General features: G+C 51.0%; 8 protein-coding genes; 5 read left to right on the forward strand and 3 right to left on the reverse strand.

Annotated features, from left to right (window-relative positions):
* Nucleotides 1–10: 10 nt before the first annotated feature.
* On the forward strand, nucleotides 11–1,623 carry RCC_05249 (related to endo-beta-1,4-glucanase; the record flags this gene model as incomplete). XM_023770522.1 has 7 exons in its annotated part: nucleotides 11–292; nucleotides 342–529; nucleotides 584–660; nucleotides 711–924; nucleotides 975–1,165; nucleotides 1,234–1,391; nucleotides 1,468–1,623. The coding sequence occupies 7 exons, from the start codon at nucleotides 11–13 to the stop codon at nucleotides 1,621–1,623; spliced, it is 1,266 nt and encodes a 421-aa protein (XP_023626290.1).
* A 1,506-nt stretch (nucleotides 1,624–3,129) lies between these two features.
* On the forward strand, nucleotides 3,130–5,477 carry RCC_05250 (probable SERINE-TYPE CARBOXYPEPTIDASE F PRECURSOR; the record flags this gene model as incomplete). XM_023770523.1 has 9 exons in its annotated part: nucleotides 3,130–3,227; nucleotides 3,316–3,590; nucleotides 3,768–3,818; nucleotides 3,881–3,921; nucleotides 4,038–4,095; nucleotides 4,161–4,396; nucleotides 4,457–4,988; nucleotides 5,039–5,123; nucleotides 5,186–5,477. The coding sequence occupies 9 exons, from the start codon at nucleotides 3,130–3,132 to the stop codon at nucleotides 5,475–5,477; spliced, it is 1,668 nt and encodes a 555-aa protein (XP_023626291.1).
* Nucleotides 5,478–6,060: 583 nt separating this feature from the next.
* On the forward strand, nucleotides 6,061–6,981 carry RCC_05252 (related to chitinase; the record flags this gene model as incomplete). Its single annotated transcript, XM_023770524.1, has 1 exon — nucleotides 6,061–6,981. One exon carries the CDS (start codon nucleotides 6,061–6,063, stop codon nucleotides 6,979–6,981), a length of 921 nt encoding a protein of 306 aa, XP_023626292.1.
* Nucleotides 6,982–7,963: 982 nt separating this feature from the next.
* RCC_05253 (uncharacterized protein) lies at nucleotides 7,964–9,832 on the forward strand (the record flags this gene model as incomplete). XM_023770525.1 has 2 exons in its annotated part: nucleotides 7,964–8,322; nucleotides 8,377–9,832. 2 exons carry the CDS (start codon nucleotides 7,964–7,966, stop codon nucleotides 9,830–9,832), a joined length of 1,815 nt encoding a protein of 604 aa, XP_023626293.1.
* A 410-nt stretch (nucleotides 9,833–10,242) lies between these two features.
* Nucleotides 10,243–10,657, reverse strand: RCC_05255 (uncharacterized protein; the record flags this gene model as incomplete). XM_023770526.1 has 2 exons in its annotated part: nucleotides 10,243–10,437; nucleotides 10,490–10,657. The coding sequence occupies 2 exons, from the start codon at nucleotides 10,655–10,657 to the stop codon at nucleotides 10,243–10,245; spliced, it is 363 nt and encodes a 120-aa protein (XP_023626294.1).
* Nucleotides 10,658–13,150: 2,493 nt separating this feature from the next.
* RCC_05256 (uncharacterized protein) lies at nucleotides 13,151–14,548 on the forward strand (the record flags this gene model as incomplete). XM_023770527.1 has 3 exons in its annotated part: nucleotides 13,151–13,699; nucleotides 13,756–14,351; nucleotides 14,479–14,548. 3 exons carry the CDS (start codon nucleotides 13,151–13,153, stop codon nucleotides 14,546–14,548), a joined length of 1,215 nt encoding a protein of 404 aa, XP_023626295.1.
* A 432-nt stretch (nucleotides 14,549–14,980) lies between these two features.
* Nucleotides 14,981–16,742, reverse strand: RCC_05257 (related to 6-hydroxy-D-nicotine oxidase; the record flags this gene model as incomplete). XM_023770528.1 has 3 exons in its annotated part: nucleotides 14,981–15,019; nucleotides 15,121–15,850; nucleotides 15,991–16,742. The coding sequence occupies 3 exons, from the start codon at nucleotides 16,740–16,742 to the stop codon at nucleotides 14,981–14,983; spliced, it is 1,521 nt and encodes a 506-aa protein (XP_023626296.1).
* Nucleotides 16,743–18,003: 1,261 nt separating this feature from the next.
* On the reverse strand, nucleotides 18,004–22,641 carry RCC_05258 (related to TATA binding protein associated factor; the record flags this gene model as incomplete). The annotated part of the gene is made up of 1 exon (XM_023770529.1): nucleotides 18,004–22,641. One exon carries the CDS (start codon nucleotides 22,639–22,641, stop codon nucleotides 18,004–18,006), a length of 4,638 nt encoding a protein of 1,545 aa, XP_023626297.1.
* Nucleotides 22,642–22,675: the final 34 nt, after the last annotated feature.

Genomic DNA, 22,675 nt, shown 5'->3' on the forward strand with positions numbered 1-22,675 from the left:
GCGATTACAAATGCTTTCCCGTATATTCATTGCCGGTACGGCGCTTGTTGCATTGAGTGTTTCTGCAATCATCCCTCGACAAGACGCCCAGTGGCCATTTGCTCCTTTCACAACCTCTGGTAGAGATATCTTGAACAACAAAGGCGATGTCGTTACGTATGCAGGAATCAACTGGTCTGGGCACGGCGAGGCAATGATTCCCGAGGGATTGCAGTATCAATCCATCGAGACGATTGTGTCGAGAGTTAAGAGTCTGGGTATGAATGTCATTCGATTGACATATGCCATTGAGGTAGAGCCTTTTCAGCGTGGTCAATGGGATGAACACTGATCGTCAACAGATGATCGACGACATCATTGACAACAACCCAAACTCTACTCTCAAGAACTCTTTCGTCAATGCTTTGGGAAGCGCCAATGKGACTACGGTGTTCCAGGATATCTTGAAGAACAACCCGCAGTTCACCGAGGAGACCACCAGAATCCAAGTCTTCGATGCCGTCGCAGCTGAATGCTTGAAACARGAGATGTAAAAAAAACCCCCATCTCCCTAGGACTACCGATTATCTGACTCGTGGATTAGTTATGTGCATCAAGACAACCACATGAGCAAAGGAGCTTGGTGTTGCAACGCGGACGATGGGAATGCTTGGTTTGAAGGTACATAAGTCTCTTTCTCACTGGTAAGACAGACTTCTCACATCTCACAGACACATACTTCAACACTGCCAACTGGAAGAGAGGAATTGCATGGATGGCCGAACACGGCAAGAACTGGCCCGCAATGGTTTCCGTATCCCTGCGAAACGAGCTCCGACAGCCTGTGGAAAGCTCTCCTGCGAGATCTCGCTATGGCTGGYCAGATTGGTATACCAACGTAATTGATGCTGCCAATGGTGTTAATGCTKCCAATCCAGCTCCTCTGTAAGTGGAATTCCTGCTCGATATCATCATTACGCTGACATGTAGAGTAGGATTTTCTTCTCTGGCTTGAATTACGACACGGACCTCGCAAATGTCACCGCAGGTCTACCCCTCAATGAACAAGGCGATGTTTTTGACATTAAATCATTCTCATACGCCGATAAGATTGTGTTTGAATTGCACAACTATAACAACGGACTCGCGGATTCCAACTGTGCGAATTTCAACATGTATTCTCAAGGTTCGTGCATGAAGAAGCTGGCATCAAGTCAAGTCCCATACATACGCTGATATTTTTGTTCTGTCTAGGATACAACGCAATGGACACAAGCTCCACTTCAACAGCCAAAAATCTGGCTCCTGTACTCATGACCGAGTTCGGATTCTCGCAGACCGAAACCGAATACCTCCGACCGTACGCGCAATGTATCAAGGAGTACGTGACCTCGCTTCGAGGCGGCTGGATGGTAAGTGCGTGCGGTGGAGACCGAAGTATCTTAAGCATGGAAGAGGACAGTTCCTGACTGATATCAATTCATATAGCAATGGGTCATCTCTGGCTCGTATTATATCCGACAGGGCCAGCAAGATTACGATGAGACGTGGGCGATTATGAATCATGACTGGTCGGATTGGCGATCGCAAACGGTTGTTGATGAGTATCTAAGGCCGTTTGTGAGCGAGACTTTGGGGAATTGAGTAGTTCGGCGGTGGAGGTTCGACCGACTCAACATGCTTATTCAAGCGTGGGTATGTAAGATGGGAGATGTCGTCGGAAGTTCGGTTGGTCTGGTCTGTCTGTCGCAGACTCGCAGTCTCGTAAGGGCAACCGACGCAAGGGCCTGGGCTGCGGCATGGTCGGGAAAAGAACAGCTTCCATGGTCCATGTCCATGTTCATCGGTCGGGGCAGTCCGTGATGAGCACATCTACCGAGCAAGGGCTGTAATCGTGTCGGGATGTGGCTGGTGGCTGGTGGCTGGTGGGTGGCTGATGCTGCCAAGATTGCCGTAGCTGCCGGTACCTGATGCATGGATTTCGGCGGCAGAGTTGTTCCCATTCATCATCATGACCGAAGTCACCGTCGTCTCAACGATTGGTTCACCTGCGTGCACAACACTGTCGGAGTGTCGATGGAGATTATCCTGGCATGGCATGACATGACATGACATGCCATGACAATTCACTTGTTCGCTGCACGAAGACATATTGTCTGCTGTCTTCTTGCTTGATGTCAGCTGGAACATGCACAGGGGACTACCTCCAGTACAACGCTGGGCTACATCTATATTGATCGTGTGCCAGGCAGAGAGTCTTAAAATACGCACAAACAGCTCGCGAGAAGGGAAGAATGAAGATGATGTTTCCGACAAGGCAGATGGCACATGTACAGTGCCTCCAGACATGAGAGGCCGCCAATCTAACTTCACATTCAAGACAGATAGATGGAGGCCCTCCCACGCGTACAGCTAATCTTATGAGGCGGACTACACTCCGCACCCTTGATGTGCAAGCAAGTAAGCAAGCTGATGACCATTCCGTTCTAGACACATCGGAGACAGCGAGACAGCATGACTAGCACGCGGATCTGTCTCTTTCGTGCTCTTCTCGGCTGGATCGGCTGAGACTCCTCTATACTTTGGTAGAACGCGGCTCGTGGGTGCTACGTTCCACTTGGATATGTCAAKACGCTGTACGCTCGGCACTGACGTGTCACGACTTACCGGCAACCCATGTAGATAGGGACTGACCGATGCGACTGTGGCTGTGGCTAGTACGAACGACAAACGACGCGGCGACCTTGTTAAATCATGTCAGCGAATCCTCTCGACTATAAGGTTTTCATGGCCATGCCCTGGCGTGGAATACTGGGACTACGTCGGACTTTGTGAGCTTCCACAGGAACACAGTTCCAGTCGAGAAGTAATCCCGACTATGTACTATCTACGGCCGAGGTGGGGTTCACCTCTTCGCCAATGATGCTTGAGTCTCTTGATCGGCACAAGCACCACCTCTTACAGCAACAAGCTTCGGTGTCCCCGCCGTATCGGGCAGGTCAGTGTTCAGCCTCGCGTCTAAATGCTAATCTACGATGCAACTCCGTCATAATAAGCATTAGAGTGCTGGTCGGGCTGGGATCACGCAGGTCTTGTTTATAACCCTCGGATCGCCGCCTGTTTCTTCTGCTCCTCCACCGGATTTTCGCCATGCATTTCCTTCAGAGTGTTGCCGCGTGTCTTGCGCTGGGAACGTTGACCGGGGTTGGCGCCAGCCACCCAAGCGACGTCTTCAAGCGAGCCAAGAAGTCAGTAGCCAACAAACGTTTGAACGTTGACCCGATAAACGAGGCAACGGCTCGCCAATGCACATGCTAAACGTGAGGGACTTTGCAGGTATGAGCAGAAGCCTCGTGTGAGAGCTGCGCCACCTGTCGCTGCCCCGAAGCTGGCAAAGCGTGATGTCCCTTTCCTCACCGACAAGACGAAGTCCTTCTCCGTCAACGGCACTGGCATTCCTGATGTCCCTTTCGATATTGGTACAAGTTATGCTGGTCTGTTGCCAATCTCGGACTCTCCCGATGAGACGAGAAAGCTTTACTTTTGGTTCTTCCCGACGACGAACCCAGAGCCAACCGAAGAGATTACATTTTGGTTCAATGGAGGTCCAGGTAAGTTTGGATAACTTGGCATCAAGAGACATAGGAGCTATGATTGCTCTCCGCCATCCCAGGCTCGCTCTCTGCTCATTTGGTGGCAGTTGGGCGTTTGAGGCAGGGCATGTTCTGAGAGATGTTATCATTAGAGAGTCCATCTTCACTTGGCTAACATATAATCCTTCTTTGCAGGTTGTAGCTCTCTCTCTGGCCTGTTGACTGAGAACGGACCGTTCACGTGGGGTAATTGGGACAATGCCTTGTTGGTAAAGGCAATTGCTAATGGCTTTGATTGATTACTTCAGAGGCCGGTACTCTCGCTCCCGTTCAAAACCCCTACACATGGGTAAGACATGAAGAGCCAAAGGGCTGTAGACGAGTCGTAGCTGTTCTTTGRGGAATGCTGGGGCTCTATCTGCATCGACAATCTCGGAGACATTGCTGATCTCTCTGCGGCCGTAGGTGAATTTGACGAACATGGTATGGATTGAACAGCCGATTGGCGTCGGATTCACACAGGGTAAGTCACGCCGAACAAGAAGTTTCTGCAAGAGAAAGGGCTACGATACTAATCAGTCACCGCAGGAACGCCGAACATCACCAACGAAGTCGAGCTCGGCGAGCAGTTTGTTGGATTCTACAAGAACTTCATGAAGACGTTTGACCTTCAAGGCCGCGACATCTATCTCACCGGAGAGAGTTATGGAGGCTACTATGTTCCATACGTTGCAGATGCAATCTTGAAAGAGAACAGCACCGACATGCCTCTAGCGGGCATTGCTATCAATGACCCCATCATCGCAGATGGCACAATGCAGCAGGTTTGTACTTTACACCATCAAATCGGCCAAATAGAAGCTAACGTCATGTGATGTTTTTAGCAAACCGTCATCTATGACTATGTTGAGTACTGGAACAAGCTTCTATACCTCAACGAGACCTTTGTGAACGTCCTCAAGGAGCGGAATGATGCATGTGGCTACACCGATTTCATGGACAAATACTTCAAGTTCCCTCCGCCCAACGAGAAGTACCCGGTTCTCGCCGATCCATACGAGGACGAGAACGCGACTTGTGCTCAGTTTGACAATGCCTTGGAAGCCATCCTCCTGGTCAACCCATGCTTCAACCTATATCACATCACTGAGACATGCCCACATCCTTACAGCCAGCTCGGCATTGTCAACTCGGGAGACTACACACCACCAGGTGCTGAAGTCTACTTCAACAGAACCGACGTGCAAAAGGCGATCAACGCTCCAGTCGGAACCAACTGGGAGCAATGTTCAAGCATCAATGTCTTTGGATTGGAGGGCAACAACCAGTCGATTGGCGATACCAGCTTGGGCCCCGCTCAGAACGGTGTGCTGGAGCATGTCATTGAATGCACCAATAATGTCATTATTGGATCAGGTGAGTCTCTAAAAACGAGAATCATACGGATCTGCCTAATTCAGTTATAGGAAACCTCGACATGCTATTGAGCACCAATGGAACTCTGCTCGCCATCCAGAACATGACCTGGAATGGTCAGCAGGGTCTTCAGGAGTAAGTTGATACCCTCAAATTCTCTAACTCGGMGAGAGAATTGGCTGACATTATCACTTTAGATATCCCGGCAAAGAATTCTACGTGCCCGATCACCCGGAATTTAACGGCGGTGCTCTTACCGGCTCAGGACTTCAAGGGTACTGGGGCACCGAGCGAGGTCTGACTTTCTACCAAGTTCAACTGGCCGGCCACGAGCTTCCTGGGTTCACTGCGGGCGCTGGATATCGATCCATCGAGCTTCTGCTTGGAAAGATCAAGTCCTTGTCTGAGCGAGGAAGTTTCACTACGCAGTCGGGTAACTTCACGGCGTCTGGAAATCTTACGGGCGCCACGGAGATGTATCACCTGTGACTATGAGCAGTCATATAAGTTAATGTCATAGTGGAAGAGGGCGATCATGATGGAATGAATACTCGACGGCTTCTTTTGCCCCTCGTGTTGAAATTGTAACATACGAAGGGCAGAGGCATTCGCTGAGGGCTGTGGACTTTCATGGTCGTTTCTTCTGGTACATAGTCTTGATCGGATCTTATGCCACAGAATGAATTCCACCWTATTGCCCTCACGCTTCGACGAATCGCGACTTATCTTGTGAAATCATTTGACAGCCTCGGAGCAGGTCAATTTTTAGGCTCATTAGTCATGGTTCCACGCACTTCACTTTCCATCTTCACCTACCTTACCTGTTACATCATTCATCCATTCGAACCCGGGTCATCCCTTTGCACAACTCGCATCAAGCCACAAAGGCCACAACATCTGGTATCTGAGAAGTCGTAGCCCATAAGACTTGTCTCCCTCAATCTGAATCCAAATCAATGACGTATTGCGAATGCTCCTCCTCAACCGCTCTTTGATACTCGCTTCCATCGCAAAACTCACCACAAGCCAGTATCACAGACAAAGCATACATCACCCCTTCCACACCACAGCCATGTCTTGGATGGATTCCTGGTCTCGGCCTTCAGCCAACAGCAAAGTCCCGGCTCCCCTCTACCTCACAGGCGAAGATGTACCGTATTGCCACACCTGTGGGCGGGTGATGAGTACCAAGAAGACCGACAGCAAAAAGAAAAACAGTAACAATGTTGTCAAGTATTGCAGTGACAGATGTCGAAATCGAAAACCTGGAGCACTGGATCGAAAAATTGAACATACCGTCGCTAGTCTACTTAATGGCGAGGATGATGCTGGACTGGATCAAACTCTGGCGAGGACGAGAGCCGTGAAGGGGGACCCCAGGTTGATTGTGACTTGTGATGAAATCGAGGCGATTGTATTCGGAAGTCGATTCGATCCGGAGAGGACATCGGGACGGAGGAAGAACCGGAGAAGTCGTGCTATTGGCGAAAAGTCGGAGTGGAAAAGTGTAGATATGGAAGACCCAAAGGAGAGTGATGAGGATGATGGTGATTATAGTGATGAAGACTCCCGCTCATCCACACATTCCGAAGTTGGTGGCGTGCGGGTGCGGTTGCCACAAGACATTGCGGAAGAGAATTTCAGCGCGATGGGTGGCGAGAGGGGTGCAAAGGAGAAGATTGTAGAGAGTGAAGAGGATCTGGCTCGGAGGAGGGCGGGCGCGAAGAGGGCAGAGGAGAGGGAAATGGTTCGGCGGGCTGTGAGGAGAATTGTGATTTTCGGAGTGGAGGTCCCGAGAAGGGAGGAGAGGAAGGGAGGCGCGAAGTCTGAGGGTGGGAAGGGTGCATCGAAGAAACATAAGAAGCTTCAGGCAGAGGAGGAGGAAGTGGAGGAGAAGGATACGGAGATGAGGAAGGGGGAGGCTTTGATGGCTGGGATGGTCGTTGAGCCTTCTTTTGCAAAAGGAAACTGGTCGGTGCGGTGGCGAGACTGAGAATTGTGCCTGATCGCTGAGAGATTGAGACTTCAATCGTTGGGAGGCATTCTGCTGGTAAAGAAAGGCTGAGGGACCATGTTGGATCCGCGATTCCCGTGTGAGACCCAAGAACTCGTCAAAACGATCTTCCTCGGAACTTGATGGGAGAAGGTCTTGTCACTCGGAAGGGGAGTCCATTGCTCACGATGCTAGACTAAAGCGAGGCGGTCCACAAACATGGAAGAAGCGTTAAGAACCAAAATAACCAGAGAAATCATCTGCTGTCATAGCTGCCTGGTCTACTCTACCCATTGACCAGCACGGGCGGTGGAGATCATGCTTCATCACAAGAAGAAYGCAAGATGTCGTTGCTTGTCTCATGCATGTCAGCACCCCGCTCGCACTGCCTACTTTCCCGCAGACTCCTCCACTTCCGTCTCGCAGATATGATGACAGGCAATCTTCCTGCACAAGATATCGAGTCTTCTTACATCAATTATTGCATACCCCATGCCATCAGTGGATATTGACGTTACACTGAGGCGAGCATACTAGCCCGTTGGGCCATCTAGAACGTCAGAACTGTGTTCCTCGATCTTGTACATCTCGACAACCTTCCCGGCATTCTCTGACGACTACATGAGCTTCTGGTCATCGGTGCACAGTCCGCAGCAGATTCCCCCAGCCAGGATCCCAATGACCATGACCATGACGGTATTACCAGCATTTACACGGCATCTGCCGTGCCCGCCAGTGCCCACTTTGGTAAGCATATGCATATTCCAATGCTCCGTTGCATTGGCCCCCAGCGATTATCCATCAGCTGTGCTGCGTCCAAGCACAAGGTGCATCGACAAGCGTCACGGGCAGAAGCATCAGCAGGAGGCATCAGCAGAGGTCATCATCAAGAGGGCATCAGCATAAGATGCAGACCTTGTCTCGAGAGAGAGCATCTTGTCAAATCGAAATCTTCTCTTCCATCGACACGCCGAACATCAACATGGCTCCCCAAGAAAAAACCATTCCAAGTGCGATATACACGCCCCTGAATGCAGCCGAACAGGAAATCCGCTTGATAACCATTGCTCCATCCTCGCTGGATTCCGCAGTACGAGTAACCCTACGAACCGTTCCTCATGCATTGGTCAAAGGGAAATATCACTGTTTGAGCTATGCTTGGGGCAACAATGACGATCCCATGCCAATCATGATCAATGGACATCGGAGTCTAGTCCGCTGCAACTTGTATTCGCTGATCCGTAGACTGCGAGCCTCGAAGAGAGCCACTGATATTTGGATCGATGCTCTCTGCATTAATCAGGATGATAAAGAGGAGAAGGCGAGCCAGGTGTACATCATGTAGGTGCGGTCAATTCTTGGAGAATCTCCTGTCGAAGCTCACACATCTCCCAGGCAAGCTATATACTCAGAGGCAGCTGGAGTCCTCATCGGTCTCGACGATAGCCGATCGCAGATTATGGCGGATATTCCGGGTCAACATGCACTGGCGGCAGCCACTCTCCAGGGACTAGCCGATGGCTCTCATCTCAATGATCTGGCTTACTTCGCGGCCCAACCCCGTTCCAACAAGGCCTTTCGAGAAGTCTCCAGCAGCTTCGGACAGATTCTCGATTCAAGATGGTTCGGCAGGACTTGGGTCGTGCAAGAGACATGTCTCGCAAAGAAAGCCATCTTACTCTTCCCATCGGGAGAACTAGACTGGGAAGTCTTCGAGAAAGCCTTTGTGAAATGGAATCAACATTCCAGAGAATGCTGCCAGAAATTCACAAACACGCTGAGTGATGATTTGGTCGACGCCTGCAATCGCATGTATCTCCATGTCAAATGTATCGCTTACACACGCAATGGTCTCAAAAGCGACCAGCAACACATTACGGAACCGATGCTCAACTATCAACATCTAGAACTATCGGATCATCGAGATAAAATATATGCTTTTCGGGGATTACATACAGAACTCACCCTACCTCTCCCAGAACCAGATTATGGATCCAACGAGAAAACTTTCATGGATTTCGTACTCTGGTATTTGGAAGATAAACAGTCACTCCTCATCCTTGGCTTCGATATGTGTTTTGGAGAAGTCGCAAATTTGCATCTCCCGAGTTGGGTGCCTACATGGCCTACATTCACCGCCGAGCAAGGAATTGAGAGGGGCAATCTCGCAAAAGCTAGGGGCAAGTTTCTTGATTGTTATAACGCTGCCGCGGGTCTGAAGATGGCCTATCGATGGAATGATTCACAACGCAATCATCTACAACTGAATGGTTTCAAAATCAACGACAAAATCATCGCCGTATCCGAGAACCACTTCTCCGGAAACGAGAAATTCCCCGACCGACTCGAGTTGATGAAAACCTGGTATCAATTCACATACGAAGAAGAACTATCCTCCTTCCAAAACCTCCCAACAGAATTCTGCATAACAATCCTAGCCGGTATTATCCTCAACGACCCCAAGACCGGAGGAAAACCCCATCCCCTCCACGATGAAAACGACCTAACAATCTCCGAATTAAAATCCACTTTCACAGGGATGGAACGTCAAGGTTCTCAATTTCGATGTACAGCCTCCCAGAAAATTTTGATACATTCTCAGAATGTTGCGCTTTTAGACCGCGTTATGTTTCGCACTGAAGAGGGGCGTATGGGGATTGGACCGAGCGGTGTGAAGCCCGGGGATGAGATTTTTGTTTTGGGAGGGGGGAGTGCTCCGTTCGTTTTGAGGAGGGTGGATGATGCGGATTTTTTGGGATATCGACTTGTGGGGCATGCGTATGTGCATGGGATTATGAATGGGGAGGTTGTGGTGCATCATGGTGGTGGACAGTGGGTTGACTTGGTCTAACCAGCGTTTCTTGGCGCGGTGTGGTGCAACGATGCACACTGCAAGCGTTTGTTCTGAGATGGGATATCATTTACTTGTGATAAGTAGTTAGTAGTAGTAGAATATATGTGCGTTGACTATCTATCCCGGCAACGAAGCCAGCATATGCCATGGAGAAAGAATTCCACGTAATCGAGAGGACGGGATGGATGGATGGCACTTTCCATTCCCGAAGCCCAACAAAACAGCACAAAAGAAAGCACAATCACCAAGCAAATCTTTGATCCCTATAAACCTAACTAACCTTCCAGCACCCCATTCGTTCCACCTCTGTATGAACAGGCTCGCGCCTTCCAACAATCTAACCCTCCCTCACCTCCTCCACCGACTACCTTCGACTTAGCCCTTGGTATGCATGGACTTCAAGAAGGCTACTTATTTCCATGCGTCGTATCTGCTGCTGGTTTCTTCTTCCCCCAACTCGGTGGAGACTTCACAGGAGTCTGAAAATCAAGCCGTCCAATATCATCTTCCTTGTTCGTAGCAAGGGGGTCCTGGTTATTCTTCGAATTCGACGCATCGATTCCCTCGTCTGGCTTGGATGCCTTTGTATCGGGATTCTTGGGCTTATAGGGATATATCAGCAAGAAAGGTTTCTTGGTTGGATATTCGACTTACATCTTTCACATTGGTGGAGTCATCCTGCTCTTGCTTGCGAGAAGAAGATGATGATGCCGTGCTTGAATGAGTGAGAGCTCCAACAGGTTTGTCTTTGATAGGAGTTGAACTTCGTAGATTGGTGGGTGTTTTGGGCGATCTCTCGTCTGTCGCTGGGGTTTTCGGCATGGTTCTTGGAAACAGACTGCTACTACTGCTGAGTGAGTGAGTAGGAAGAAGAGAGGTGAAAAAAGCCCCGAACAAGAATCGAGTCATATACAACGATGAACAAAAGCACCAGCTACGGGGTACCTTCCACTGCTTTCTGGTCTGGTCCGCTGACACAAATGAACGAAGAAGACACTCATCTACATCGTTCCGTGAAAAGGTTTCCACACCGATGTTCTAGTCGTTCAGCATGTCCTCCTATCCCAGGATCTAGAATCAGCCCGAGGCTGCGTTGAGGGACGCATGACCTCGTTCAACTACTGCCAACTCACACCTCCTGCTTCCACACACCGGTCCTTGAGGAGAGTGGGCGGTAAACAGTCTGTAATCTGGAGCTCTCTGATCGGCCCTTCTGTCTACTTCACGGTCAGCTTGGCTGGAGGTCACGAAGGCTGCGTTCTTGCGCCGGTTTTGGTGCAGTCGAAGATGGCTTGCAACTGGTGATCAAGCTCTGGGTGGTCAATTACCGTGAACAAAGTAAAGGATCGCTTCGATGGCGTGACATGTTCATTGGCTGAAGTCGCGAACGAGTCACCCAATACTAGACTCCAGCTCTTGTCTCCAGGCTTAACATGCAAGTACTGGGAGGTATTCGCTGTGACATCATGACCAGACAGCAATGTGACTTGAACAGAGAGCAGTCAGTACCGGTGACGGACACTGGCTGTTCATCGCATATGATAGCAAAGTCGCCACTCCAAATGTAGCCGAGCAGTGTGCTAAGCGACCTTCTCAGAGTGGCAGCSCTTAGATCCCTGTGGTGCCAGATCGCAAGCCTGGAAAAGGGTAGATGTAGCTGCATAGTCGTCTGATTCGTGGAACGTGACGTTGATTTACACTGCAAAGCCTGAGAGTTGTTGCCTTGATGTGTTCGCCAGTCCAAGATAGTTGTTGACCGTCTTTCTCTGTGCTGTGCTGGATTCTTATTCGCCCCAATGTGTTGAGTATTCATGCGAAGGTCATGTTTGTTGATCTCCAATCGGCTTGAATGGCAGTTTCGAAAATACCAAAGCCATGCATGCCAGCTCGGTCCGGAAAAGCCCTATCGTTTAGATTGACCGATTCCGCTGAGGAAAGAGGAGCGGTCAAACAACGGGGCAAAGCCTGCCTGTCTTGGCTCTGTTTATGAATAATAGTAGGAGTATCAAAGGCAGACAATCTACGCTCTTACAGATCCAATCGAGCCACAATGAATGGAGTGCAATCAAGACTGCCCATGAAGCACCACACCTCACGGAGGCTCCACGTGGCTGATCGGGATCATCGTGCAGACCTTTTATGCCCATACATATAGATCTTTATGGGACCTGTGAGACGAAGTCATCATACCTTGATCTAGGCCTCGGAGGCTTGAGGCGGAACGGTCGTCGTGGCGTTCTCAGGGCGGTCTTGGTACTTCTAATGCTTCTAGACATGAATCACTCCACAAATCCATGGAGAATGAGCCCCGAATGGTGGCATGGAGTGAAGTGACGATGTATGTGTGTTGTGGTGATCACCATGAGAGGAAGAAGACGGGAAGGTTTTCAAAGTCTTGGCAACGGGCCAGCAAAAACCATCCCAGCCTGTCGGATCACGGCCCCTTCCCGTTTCAGACGTTGCACAACTGACCACCACCTCTTTCCTTCCTTCCTTCCAGTCTTCCAGAAGATCCCTCGTCAACCCCTTTTCGACCTCTCTCAACTATGCGTGGAAGGGATGAGTCTCAACGGCTTCTTGATCTGGACATGGCATCACGCCAAGTCTCTTCCGTTGATGAATCTCCCTGCTGCATGGCCACAGGCTTATGAAGGATACGAAACGTTTGAGACCACATCTTCGAGWCAGCTCCACGCATCCATCTCCGCTTCATCATGTTCATCACGGGTAGTCGTTCCTGCAATCTTGGGCTGGGCCGGCGTTGGACTCCGATTTCCTGGGGATGACGATGGCCGACACCCGCCGGCCATTATTCACGCCACATGGCGTGCCAGTTCCATCCATTCATCTCAGTCCCATCTCATCCGAACTTGTGGGAATTATCATCCACCCGCCTGTCTCTTGGCTCCCTTGGCCAAATCACCACTTCTGCTCTGGCCCTCGCGGATCTCAACCCTGCATTCCTTACCGTACCTGAGTCTTTTCGTATGTCGAATCGTGCTCTTGACTCCCGGTCAGTCCYAATGTGACTGTCGCATGGCGTTCGCCCGTCCGTCTGTCTGGCACTGGCACAGGGGTGACATGAGCACGGCATTATCTGCTGCTTGTAAGTGTTTCGCTGCGTAACCACCATGGTTGGTATATATCTTCCCACGCCATGTTGATTGCATTTCTTGGTATTCACACCTCTCATCCAACCACCCACACCATCTCCGACACCCTCGTCATCAGAGTAGGACGGCAATACTGAGAAGGTCGTGCACTGGGACGCCTCTCAAAGCCTCACCACCTCTTCCCCAAGCCCAAGTGACCAACATGTACAAATCCTTCCTACTCATCGCGCTGGTCGCACAGTCATTAGCGGCTCCAACACAGTCAGCACACAACAACAGCACAGTCGAATATCCAAGACAAGCATCCATATTACCCCAACTGAAACGAGCCACACTCCTGGCGAATGTCACCCAACCCTCCATTGACCGAGATTCATGCGGATCTTCCCGAATAGGCAACCGTGTGTTCTGGACATGTCGAGACACCCTCCGTTATGACCCTCTTTCCATGAAAGGTGTGCTTCCTCTTGCCGCCAATACCGGGGGATGGTCGGACYTCACGCCTTCAGGACCGCTGATCTCGAGCGGTAACAATGCTGTCGGAGTTGCCTCTACCGGGAACAACAGCATCCACTTGATGTATGGAACCGACCCAAACAACTTGGTGCCCTACTTTCCCTTTCAGACAGACTCGTGCCCGCCGGCAGGAGTCTGCGCAGATGGATCCCGCTATGTAGTCTGGCCAAATCAACCTCCTCTCATCACAGAGTCAAACTCGAGAAGTGCTGTCGGATACTCTTGGATCGCCAAAGTCAGTCCCTCATCCCATCTCCATCATGGAACTACACACACTAACCCCATTTTCAGGAGCGCCTGAAAGGTCTCTCCTCCCTAACTCCTCAACCAGCCCACACTCTCTACAAACTAACCTGGTCCTCGACTCAATCCCGCACCTCCCTCCCAAAAATCTCCACCATCTCCTCCAACTTCTGGAAACCCAACGAGATCGGTTTCGGCCAATACGGCAGCGTCATACGCAACGGATACGCATACCTCTACGGCCAACTCCCCAACACAGGCGGCACAGTCCTCGCGCGAGTTCCCACCTGGGCGGTGGGGAACCGTTCCGCATACCGCTACTGGGTAAAAGGACGATGGACGACCACGGTGCCGAAAATCACCGACACGTCAAATGTCATTCCCAACGCCGGGACAGGCTGGCAGGGCACTTTCTATTATTCTTCCGCGTTTCAAGCGTATATCTGGATCGGGCAGCAGTTTATGAATCCCGTGGCAGATTTCTGGATCACGACGGCAAAGCATCCACAGGGACCTTGGGTGAAACCTTATATGCTTTGGTCTGGGAAGAGTGGGGATGGATTTGTGGGTGCGTATACGCTGCAGGCGCATCCTTCTATGCTGCCGAGTTTGACGGCGACGGAGAGGGGGATTTATGTTTCTTGGTACGTACGAGCAAGGTGTACATGTATTGGGAAGTTTTGAAGGTTTCTTCCGAGACATGTCATGCCTCTCTGCCCATGTTGGAAAGTGTCCTAGACATCGCTGACCTTTTTGTTCTTTCCTTTATAGGACACAACAGTGGAATCCGGCGACTTTGCCGACGTATGTTACGCCGTTGGCATATTTGGAGTTTCAATGATTCTGCATGAGAGGGTTTTTGGATGAGGGAATGAGGGCAGGACCCGATTACGAAGAACGATTTGCATGATACCCACGGATGATGTATTCATATGAACTTATAGAGTGTACGAGGAATAATTTACTTAACGGATGAAGAATGCGCGAGAAATGTGATGTGGATTGATATGTGGTTCGAAGATCTGAATGAACTATACAATAGCCTTGTCTCCGGGCACGAACACCTAGACTAATAAGGTATTTATCTAGAAGTGCTGGGAAAGATATGATAGAAGAACTTATCGGAACAGGGCTCATTATGCTCTATCTCTAGGAAGCGTCATCTCATACATCATTGAACCGAAGGCGACTCCTAACCTCAGCCTGTACAACCCAACCGATTTTCACATTCCCACACTCGTCTATTATCCAGCAAGTCTAACCGCACAAGATTCTAAAATCTAAAGTACTCGGTCAAAAGCATAACATCATCCTAAACCACACTCCAAGTCAGCCAAATTAAAAAACCAAGGGAGGGGAGAGAAAGAAAACAAGCCCTCAAAATCGAGACGAGACGAGACGAGACAAACTCACCGGATCAATCCTCCTCCTAACCTCCTCAATCCTCCCCAAATTCCCCCCAAACAACCTCTCAACCCGATTCCCCATCTTCATAGCATAATTCGGATACAACAACAACCCATCAACATCCTGTCCCTCCCCCTTTGCCGTCTCAGCAATAACCCTACAACTCTCCAACATCGCCTCCCGCCAAAACTCATCTTCCTTAACATTTTCCCAAGAAAAAAATAAAAACAACGGCAGCGCATTATCCCCATGCTCCCACGCCGCACTTTTCGCGAATTGCGAATATGCCAAAAAAGGCTCCACGTCAAAACTTATAAAAGTCCCCGAATGCAAAAGAGATTGTCCACCCCAGAATTTCGTCTGGTTGGCAATTTGATCCATTACCCCAGGCGTGAAAGCTTGTAGGGAAAGAGTATTGAATGCTCCGCGTTGATTAGCTTGTAAGTTTGAAACTCCGAGACTCTGGACAAAATCATTGAAAGATTGTTCTTTGAGACTGCCGACGTTGAACATGCTAAAGGGGTCGTAGGAGGGGATTCCGTCGTAGTAGGCTAGGAGGATGTTGGTGGGGATTGCTCCTCCGAGGAGGGAGTTTATTGTTGGGATGATTTGGGCTTTGGGGTCGTGGTTTGAGGCGCTGAAATTTGCTATTGCGGCTGTGAATTCGGCTGTGCTCATGTGGGTTATGAATTTTGTGTCGGCGTAGATTTTTGGGGGGCGGGGGACGGCGAGGAGTCTGGGTGTGGTGATTGTTATGGTTAGTGAGTTGGTTCGTCAAGGTATGCTCCATCGATCGATCGATTGATCAATCAACGACAACATGCCCTTTTAGCTTGTGGGAAGGTACTGGGAGGTAAGAGAGGAGAGTGCACAAACCTGAAATTGTAAACAACCCCAAAACTATTCCCACCCCCTTTAACAGCCCAAAACAACTCCTCATTCACCCCCTCCGAAGCCCTCGTCAAAGTCCCATTAGGAAGCACCATATCCACCGAAATCAACGTATCACCCGTCAAACCATATTGATTCGTCAACCAACTAAACCCTCCCCCACCCGTAATAAACCCCCCAATCCCAGGCCCCGGAACCCTTCCCCCCACAACATTCACGGTGGAAGAATCCAATTTCTTATAGACGTCCGCCCAGGAAATCCCGCCTCCAATATCCACGTAAGCATTATCGGGGGAAACGACGACGTCTTGGAAATTTTTCAGGGAAATGTGTACGCCGGGGGTGGAGGAGAAACCTTGGTTGGAAGCGTGGCCGGAGCAGGAAATGGCGAATCTGATGCGGCCTTGTCCGAGGATTTTCATGGCTGTGGCGAGATCTTGGGGGGTTTTGGGGGTGTAGATGCATGCGGAAGGTTGGGAGGAGGTGGTCATGTAGTGATGGCTGTTGGGGGTGAAGGGGAGGAATACGACGTCGAAGGAGGAGGAGGCATTGTTGATTATTTTTTGAATGGTTTGACAGGCGTTGAATTCCGTTCGGTTGGTGGTTGTTATTGCTGCGAGACCGAGTTCTGTGTTGCTGAGGGTGTTGTTGAAGGTCTCTGCGAGGATATCATTTTGTGCAAAGGTTGTTGTGATCCCTATAGCCAAGGAGAGGCTGTAGAATGTCAGTTTGACCATGACGATGATGATGATGATAATGATGATGTTAACGATAGTGGTGAGGGATCTGCAAAGGAAAGATGGAGGGATTGCATGATGTTATWTCATCATACATCCCACACGCCTCGGTTCGATGCATCGCTTTGCAGCTCCACCACCGACTCACACGAGGTCTGTTACGAGGTAGATGCAGCAAGTCTAGCCAGACAAGTTTCCAAACTCGTTCTAGCTCTTTTGATGAGCAAGGCAAGGCTAGGCTTGTTTGGGTGTTGCAATRGTTAGCGAAAACCTTGCAATGGCAGCTTGAAACGACGGTAGTTGATGGTAAGCAGGGTTCATGACTAGTCGATCATGTCTGGCCTCTCGCACTTTTTTAATTCATCGACGTGGACTTTTACCTCCCTCCTCGCTTACTTATCGTCCTCGTATATTTGACATATACCCTAAATAGATGAGAAATATGCATCTAGCGTACACCCATCCATTTAATCAGCATTTCACAGAAAGCGTAACCGGCAATGAATCCATCTTCACGAGATCCAAAAGTAAAAAAAAACAACCAACCCAATGAAGCACCGTACTAAGCCCTATAGAACTACCCGCCAAGCCTTCCCGATATGACATAACACAAGACAAGGATCTCCTGACTGGCAAGTTTGGAACTTCACACACTTTTCATCTAAACAGAGACAAGAAGAGAGACAGAAACAAACATGCAACATGAAGAAAAAAAACGGAGTTGAAATGAGAATATGACCACTTCATGACCATTTCATGACGACTTCCTCACCACTTTCATCTGCCCTTCTGAAATTGTCTTCCGTCGGGAATCCTCCTCAGCCTCGCGACTAAGTCTTAACCCCTCTCGAGGCATCCGCTATGTAGATTCCCCACCCCAGCGCCGTCGCTAAACAGTAAAAACAGCAAAACACACGCTTTGCTTCAGACCCACGTCCTCTGCGGGAAAAATGCAATCTTCACCCCATCCATCCACCCACATTTATTCATTTGCAATCATCTTTCTTGATCGTCYACCATCCCAACTCTCTCGAAAGTTGCCTTCTCAACCTCTCGCTGATCCATAGAAACCCCCTTCATAACCACCGTCTGCCTTCGCACTACCCCGGGTGGAGAAGTGCACTTTGATTCATAGCAAACTTTCCCATACCGCCGTCTGCCTTCGCATCACCCTTGGAAGTCTCTTGATTTCTTCCCCCAAGACATCCCTTGATTCATTTCGTGGCCCGTCCTTTATCGACTCGCGATCAACTCGAGTGTCCTACRCACCCGTTGATCCAGGGCTCCCCTTCGGACTAGGACTGGGTCCAGGACTGGCATTGGCGCTCGCAGGCTTGCTCGCGCTCAATTTGAGCGTCAGCTTCTTTTTAGGAGGTGGGGGAGCCATCGAAGAAGCACCGCCGCCATTCGAAAGACTTGGCGCCGGCGGACTAGCGCTCAAGCTGGTGATTCCCTTGGACGGCTGCGACGATGGCGCCGTGAGACTCGTCAACGAAGCTGGAGGGGGACTACCCGCAAAGGCCGTCGGAGAAGCCCCGGTCGGAGTGAACCCGCTGCTCGGGAACGAAGGGGATGCGGACACATCTCCTCCTCCAAAACTCCTGAAAGCACCAACATTCAAATTCGGAGGTGGAGCGGTGAAAGTGCTGACGCTGGTACTCTTAGGAACGGGAAGGCTTGGAGTTCGAGCCTTGAATGTGATGAGCTTGTAATTTGCAGGTGGATCTAGCTTGGGCATGCGTCCCTCTTGAGCCGGAGCATCGATGATGGCCTGRGCGCGCCTCGAAGCGGAAATGCCAAGGTTGAAAATGACCATCTTCTTTCCTGGTTTCATTGTAGATGGCGTGGGTAGCWTGACCTTCTTCACAGGCATTGGCGAGGCTGCGGAACCAGCGTTTCCACTTGGGGCGGACCCAGCGCTCGAACCATTGGTGATCTTGATCGTCTTTGGAGTTCCGCCATTCGTGGCGCCCAGATCAATGGACTGCTTCCTCTTGGAGCCTGCAAGCAGATTGAGCTTGATACCAGACTTGGGTGTACCTGTGCCTCCTGAAGTCGACAAGCCATGCCCACTTGTTAAAATGCTGAGAGCTGGAGGAGCAGGCGGTGGCATTTGAGCTGGACCGTGAGATTGCACTTTCGTGAGGTCCTGCCCAACGCGGGAAATCTGATCCTGCAGAGCAGCTGCTTTTTCAGCGCTGCGCTGGTTCCGCATGGCTGTGACACCGTCGGAGAGAGGACCAGAATAGCGTAATTTGAGGACCTCAAGACCCTCGTAGTCTTCCACATCCAGCCCGAGACAAGGCCTAGTGCGGAACGGGCGATTGACATCCTGATAGAATCTGATCTTGCCCTTGCCTTGGTGGACCGCTTTGTAAGGTCGCGGCAGCTTCAACACCACAGTTTGGGAGCGAACAGGCGCGTAAATGAGCGCTGCAATGTCGCAAAATGCCGCAGTCTCGTCGATGGAGATGAATGGAGACGTGACAGCATACCAGAGCGCTTTCTTAAAGGTCTCGTCGTGCTGCAACACCGACTTCAGCTTCTCGATTGCTCCCTCTGGCGTGTTACGCCGAGTTGCTTCGATTCGACGAAGCTCAGCAGCATTGCTAGCTTCTTGCTCCAGGACAAGGCCGTCTGTAGCTGGAGGAAGAGCAGCTGTAGCTCCAGTGCCATCGTCGTTATCGAGAGCAATGTGGCCCAGCGCTTCTCCGAGCAGGTGCAAAAGTCCATCACGGAAGTATGGAGATGGGTCGTCGACAAGTTGGTGAAGCAGATGGCGCATCATCGCACTGTCCTTCTTCTTTGTCAGGCCCATCTCAATCAGACAGCGGAAAGCCTCGAGCCGGACATTGGGAGCAGTGGAGGGCAAGGTGTACTGCATCAGCTCCTTTGTCTTGTTCTTGACGACTCCCGCGGCGGTCAGCTTTTGCAGGCACCGCAGGGCGGTGGTGGAGTACACATTTTGGTACGTGTTGATCCACTCGTCGATACGCCTATAACGTTCAATCTCACCAACGGCCATGCTCTCAAAGTCCGCGTCGGGGTTCTCCGGCTCAAGCGGTTCGTCATCCTCGCCGAAAGCAAAGTGATAGACGGGAGCCACCTCGCGATGAGAGGCGACAAGACTGTCTGATAAACACGTCATGAGCTGACTGACATAGTGACAATCCGAGAAGGCATTATCGGAATTGTCGTTGAACTTGAGCTTGTCCACGAAAAATTGCATGACAGCCCTCGGCACGCGGTTTTCAGCGTCTCGCAATTGAGCCATGGCCTTGGGGATGGCGCATTGCATGATGAAGGTGATTCGGTTGGAGAAGTCATTCGGACGCGGCATGACGGAGTTCTCATCACAGAAGAAGTGTTCAAACGTCTTCATGAGATGACGCTGTCCGACCTCGAGCAGTGCATCCTTGGCGAGAAGAGCAAGGCCTTCGGCTGCCATGACGCGGATGCCATGAAAGTATCGCTCATCAAACAGCGTTCTGACGAGAATCGTATGGCTGACTTGATGCGGATGCGAGCGGAGGATGTGCTGCATGCTCTCGTGTTGCGCAACAATATCCCTATCTTGTTGCAGCTGGGAGACGTACATGTAAAGTGGAMACTCGAGATGAATCTTGCCAATCCACTCGAAGTCGGCGTCCATGCGGATCCATTCATAAGATTCGTTGCTCATTTTATCTTCGTCCTCGGGCGTCCACTCCGATAGTCCCCACTCGTTGACTTCAGCCGCAGTATCAAGAACATCTCCCAGTGAGTAGAGGAGAGCGTCCTCCCCCTCGGCGGTAGGCTGTCCTTCCGCCGCGGCTCTCTCCTTTTGCCGTCGCGATCTCTTCAGACGTTTGTACTTAGTATTGTAAGGAATGTCGAGCTTCGTGACGGGCTCTTTGATGTCGACAATGTGTTCATACGGCGTGCCGTCTGCTTCGTGGATGCGGATCGTCATGGGTCCGGTAAAGACATTTTGAGTTTCTGGCGCCCAGACCTCTTGGACGTGCTCCTTGATCTCGCGCATGAAGTTTTCTGGCGCGAAAATGGGCTTTGTTTGGCGATGCAGCTGCTTTTGAGTGATGGTCATCTCGACGACAAGCTTCTTCTTGTTGAATCGCTGAGTGACGTGGAATATGGGACAGCCGGCACCCATCACCCACTGACGGAAGAACGACTCCAACTTGTTGTGACCGAGACGCTCGCAGGTGCGTTGGAATTCCTGTGTAGACAACTCACCATTGAGCTGGTTGTTGACTTTGGCATTGAGAAAGATTTTGTTTATGATTCGTGCAACTCCGGTGGAGCCACTCGATTTGACGAGACGACGATCCAGAATCGCGAGTACGAGAGCGGACTTGAGATCAAGAAACTCTCGGACTGACGGATCGATGTGGAGGAGGGCCCCCAGTTGGTGGATGGATGGACGGTCTGCGTCCAGATCAAAGACCTTGTCAGACGCCAGCTTCTGCTCCCATCGGTATTGATTGTTCCCAGCCAGCTTCTTCATATACTGATCGGTCATGTAGCCAGCGATGCCGGCGATTGCCCAGGTGTCGGAAGGCTCCTTGGGAATGATGTTGACACCACACCACTGATCAGCGACGGCGCGGACCAGTATGCGCGTGTTGCGATCCRGCGGCTCGATGATGTCTTGTGGAAAGAGGAGACGATTGCTGCAGATGGAGAAACCGGCGGCAGCGGCGGTTTCATAGACGAGGTCGTCCACAAACAAGAATTTGTAGCTTGCAAAGGGGAATGTACCGTACTTGGGAGACATCTGATCAACGGCTTGGCAAAGCGGGAAACATGTATTCTCCAGCTCATGTGAACGACCTGGCAGGCAGTAGCCGTCGAGTTTGATGGCAGTGCCCTTGAGTGATAACTCATCCTCGTTTGTGCGAGACATGGTGAGGTCGGCGTGCTCAAAAGGACCAATGGCGAAGCCAACGTGACGTGCAGCGAAGGGATTCGCCATGGCAAAAGTGACTGTATGTCGAGTTTCATCCTCTGGATCAGGCGAATCGTCGGAGACGTCGCCCACGCAGAGGACAGTCAGCTCCAAAGCGGCGTCTTCTTCGTTGAGGTTGATGTAGAATTCGTCTTCATCGGCTGGCTCCTTGACCATTCCATTCGCCATTTCCACGTCTCCGTTTGTTGCAGCGTGATCTGCGCCCTGTTTGGGCACCCGAAAGGCGTCTCCAAGTGTGCGCGGGCACCGAATGGCAATTTCCCAATTACATTTGGACGTGGAATCATCGAGACATGGGAAGATACACGAGGTATTGCCAGCCCACGGAGCGATTTTGGTGTAGAGATATGGATACCGCCGGTCACCGTCCTCACATCCCACCCAATGAATGCCGTCACGGAAGTTGTCCACCTCGAATTCAATGGTCAGCTTGATCGGAGCAAACTGCGGGACGTCGCCTTGAAGGAGAGTTTCGGCAGCGAGGACATCGCTCTCGGTGCGCTGTAACGCTGGAGGGATGTTGGCCGCCACGGCCGACTCTTGACGCAGCTCTTGGATCTTGAGTCGTGGTGGGAGAGCAATCTCCAGAGTGGGCTCCGGGTTGGGACGCRGAGATGAGGGGTGCTGCAGACGCTCCTTGACCATCTGGTGTTGGTGCACCGTCGCCGTCTCCAGCCGCGTGCTCCTCCGATATGGGTCGTGGTGCTCCCATTTGGAAGCGATGCCGCCAATTTGCACGGAAGTGAGCCGGCATTGACGAGCATGCAGACGAATGTGCTTCAGGTCGCGGATCTGGGGCAAAATGGTGATCTCGGTACTGCCTTTGATGGTGCGCCCGGGAAAATCAATGTCCAGATCCACCCGCTGCCGGTCAATCTTCCACTCGCGCGCGGAATCGACGTCGACTACCGGCTCAGCACCGCCATCCTCCATCGTGCCGGGCGGGAGCGACGAATTCGCCGCTCAT

Source organism: Ramularia collo-cygni, assembly GCF_900074925.1.
Source record: "Ramularia collo-cygni strain URUG2 genome assembly, contig: RCC_scaffold07, whole genome shotgun sequence".
NCBI classification, from domain to species: domain Eukaryota; kingdom Fungi; phylum Ascomycota; class Dothideomycetes; order Mycosphaerellales; family Mycosphaerellaceae; genus Ramularia; species Ramularia collo-cygni.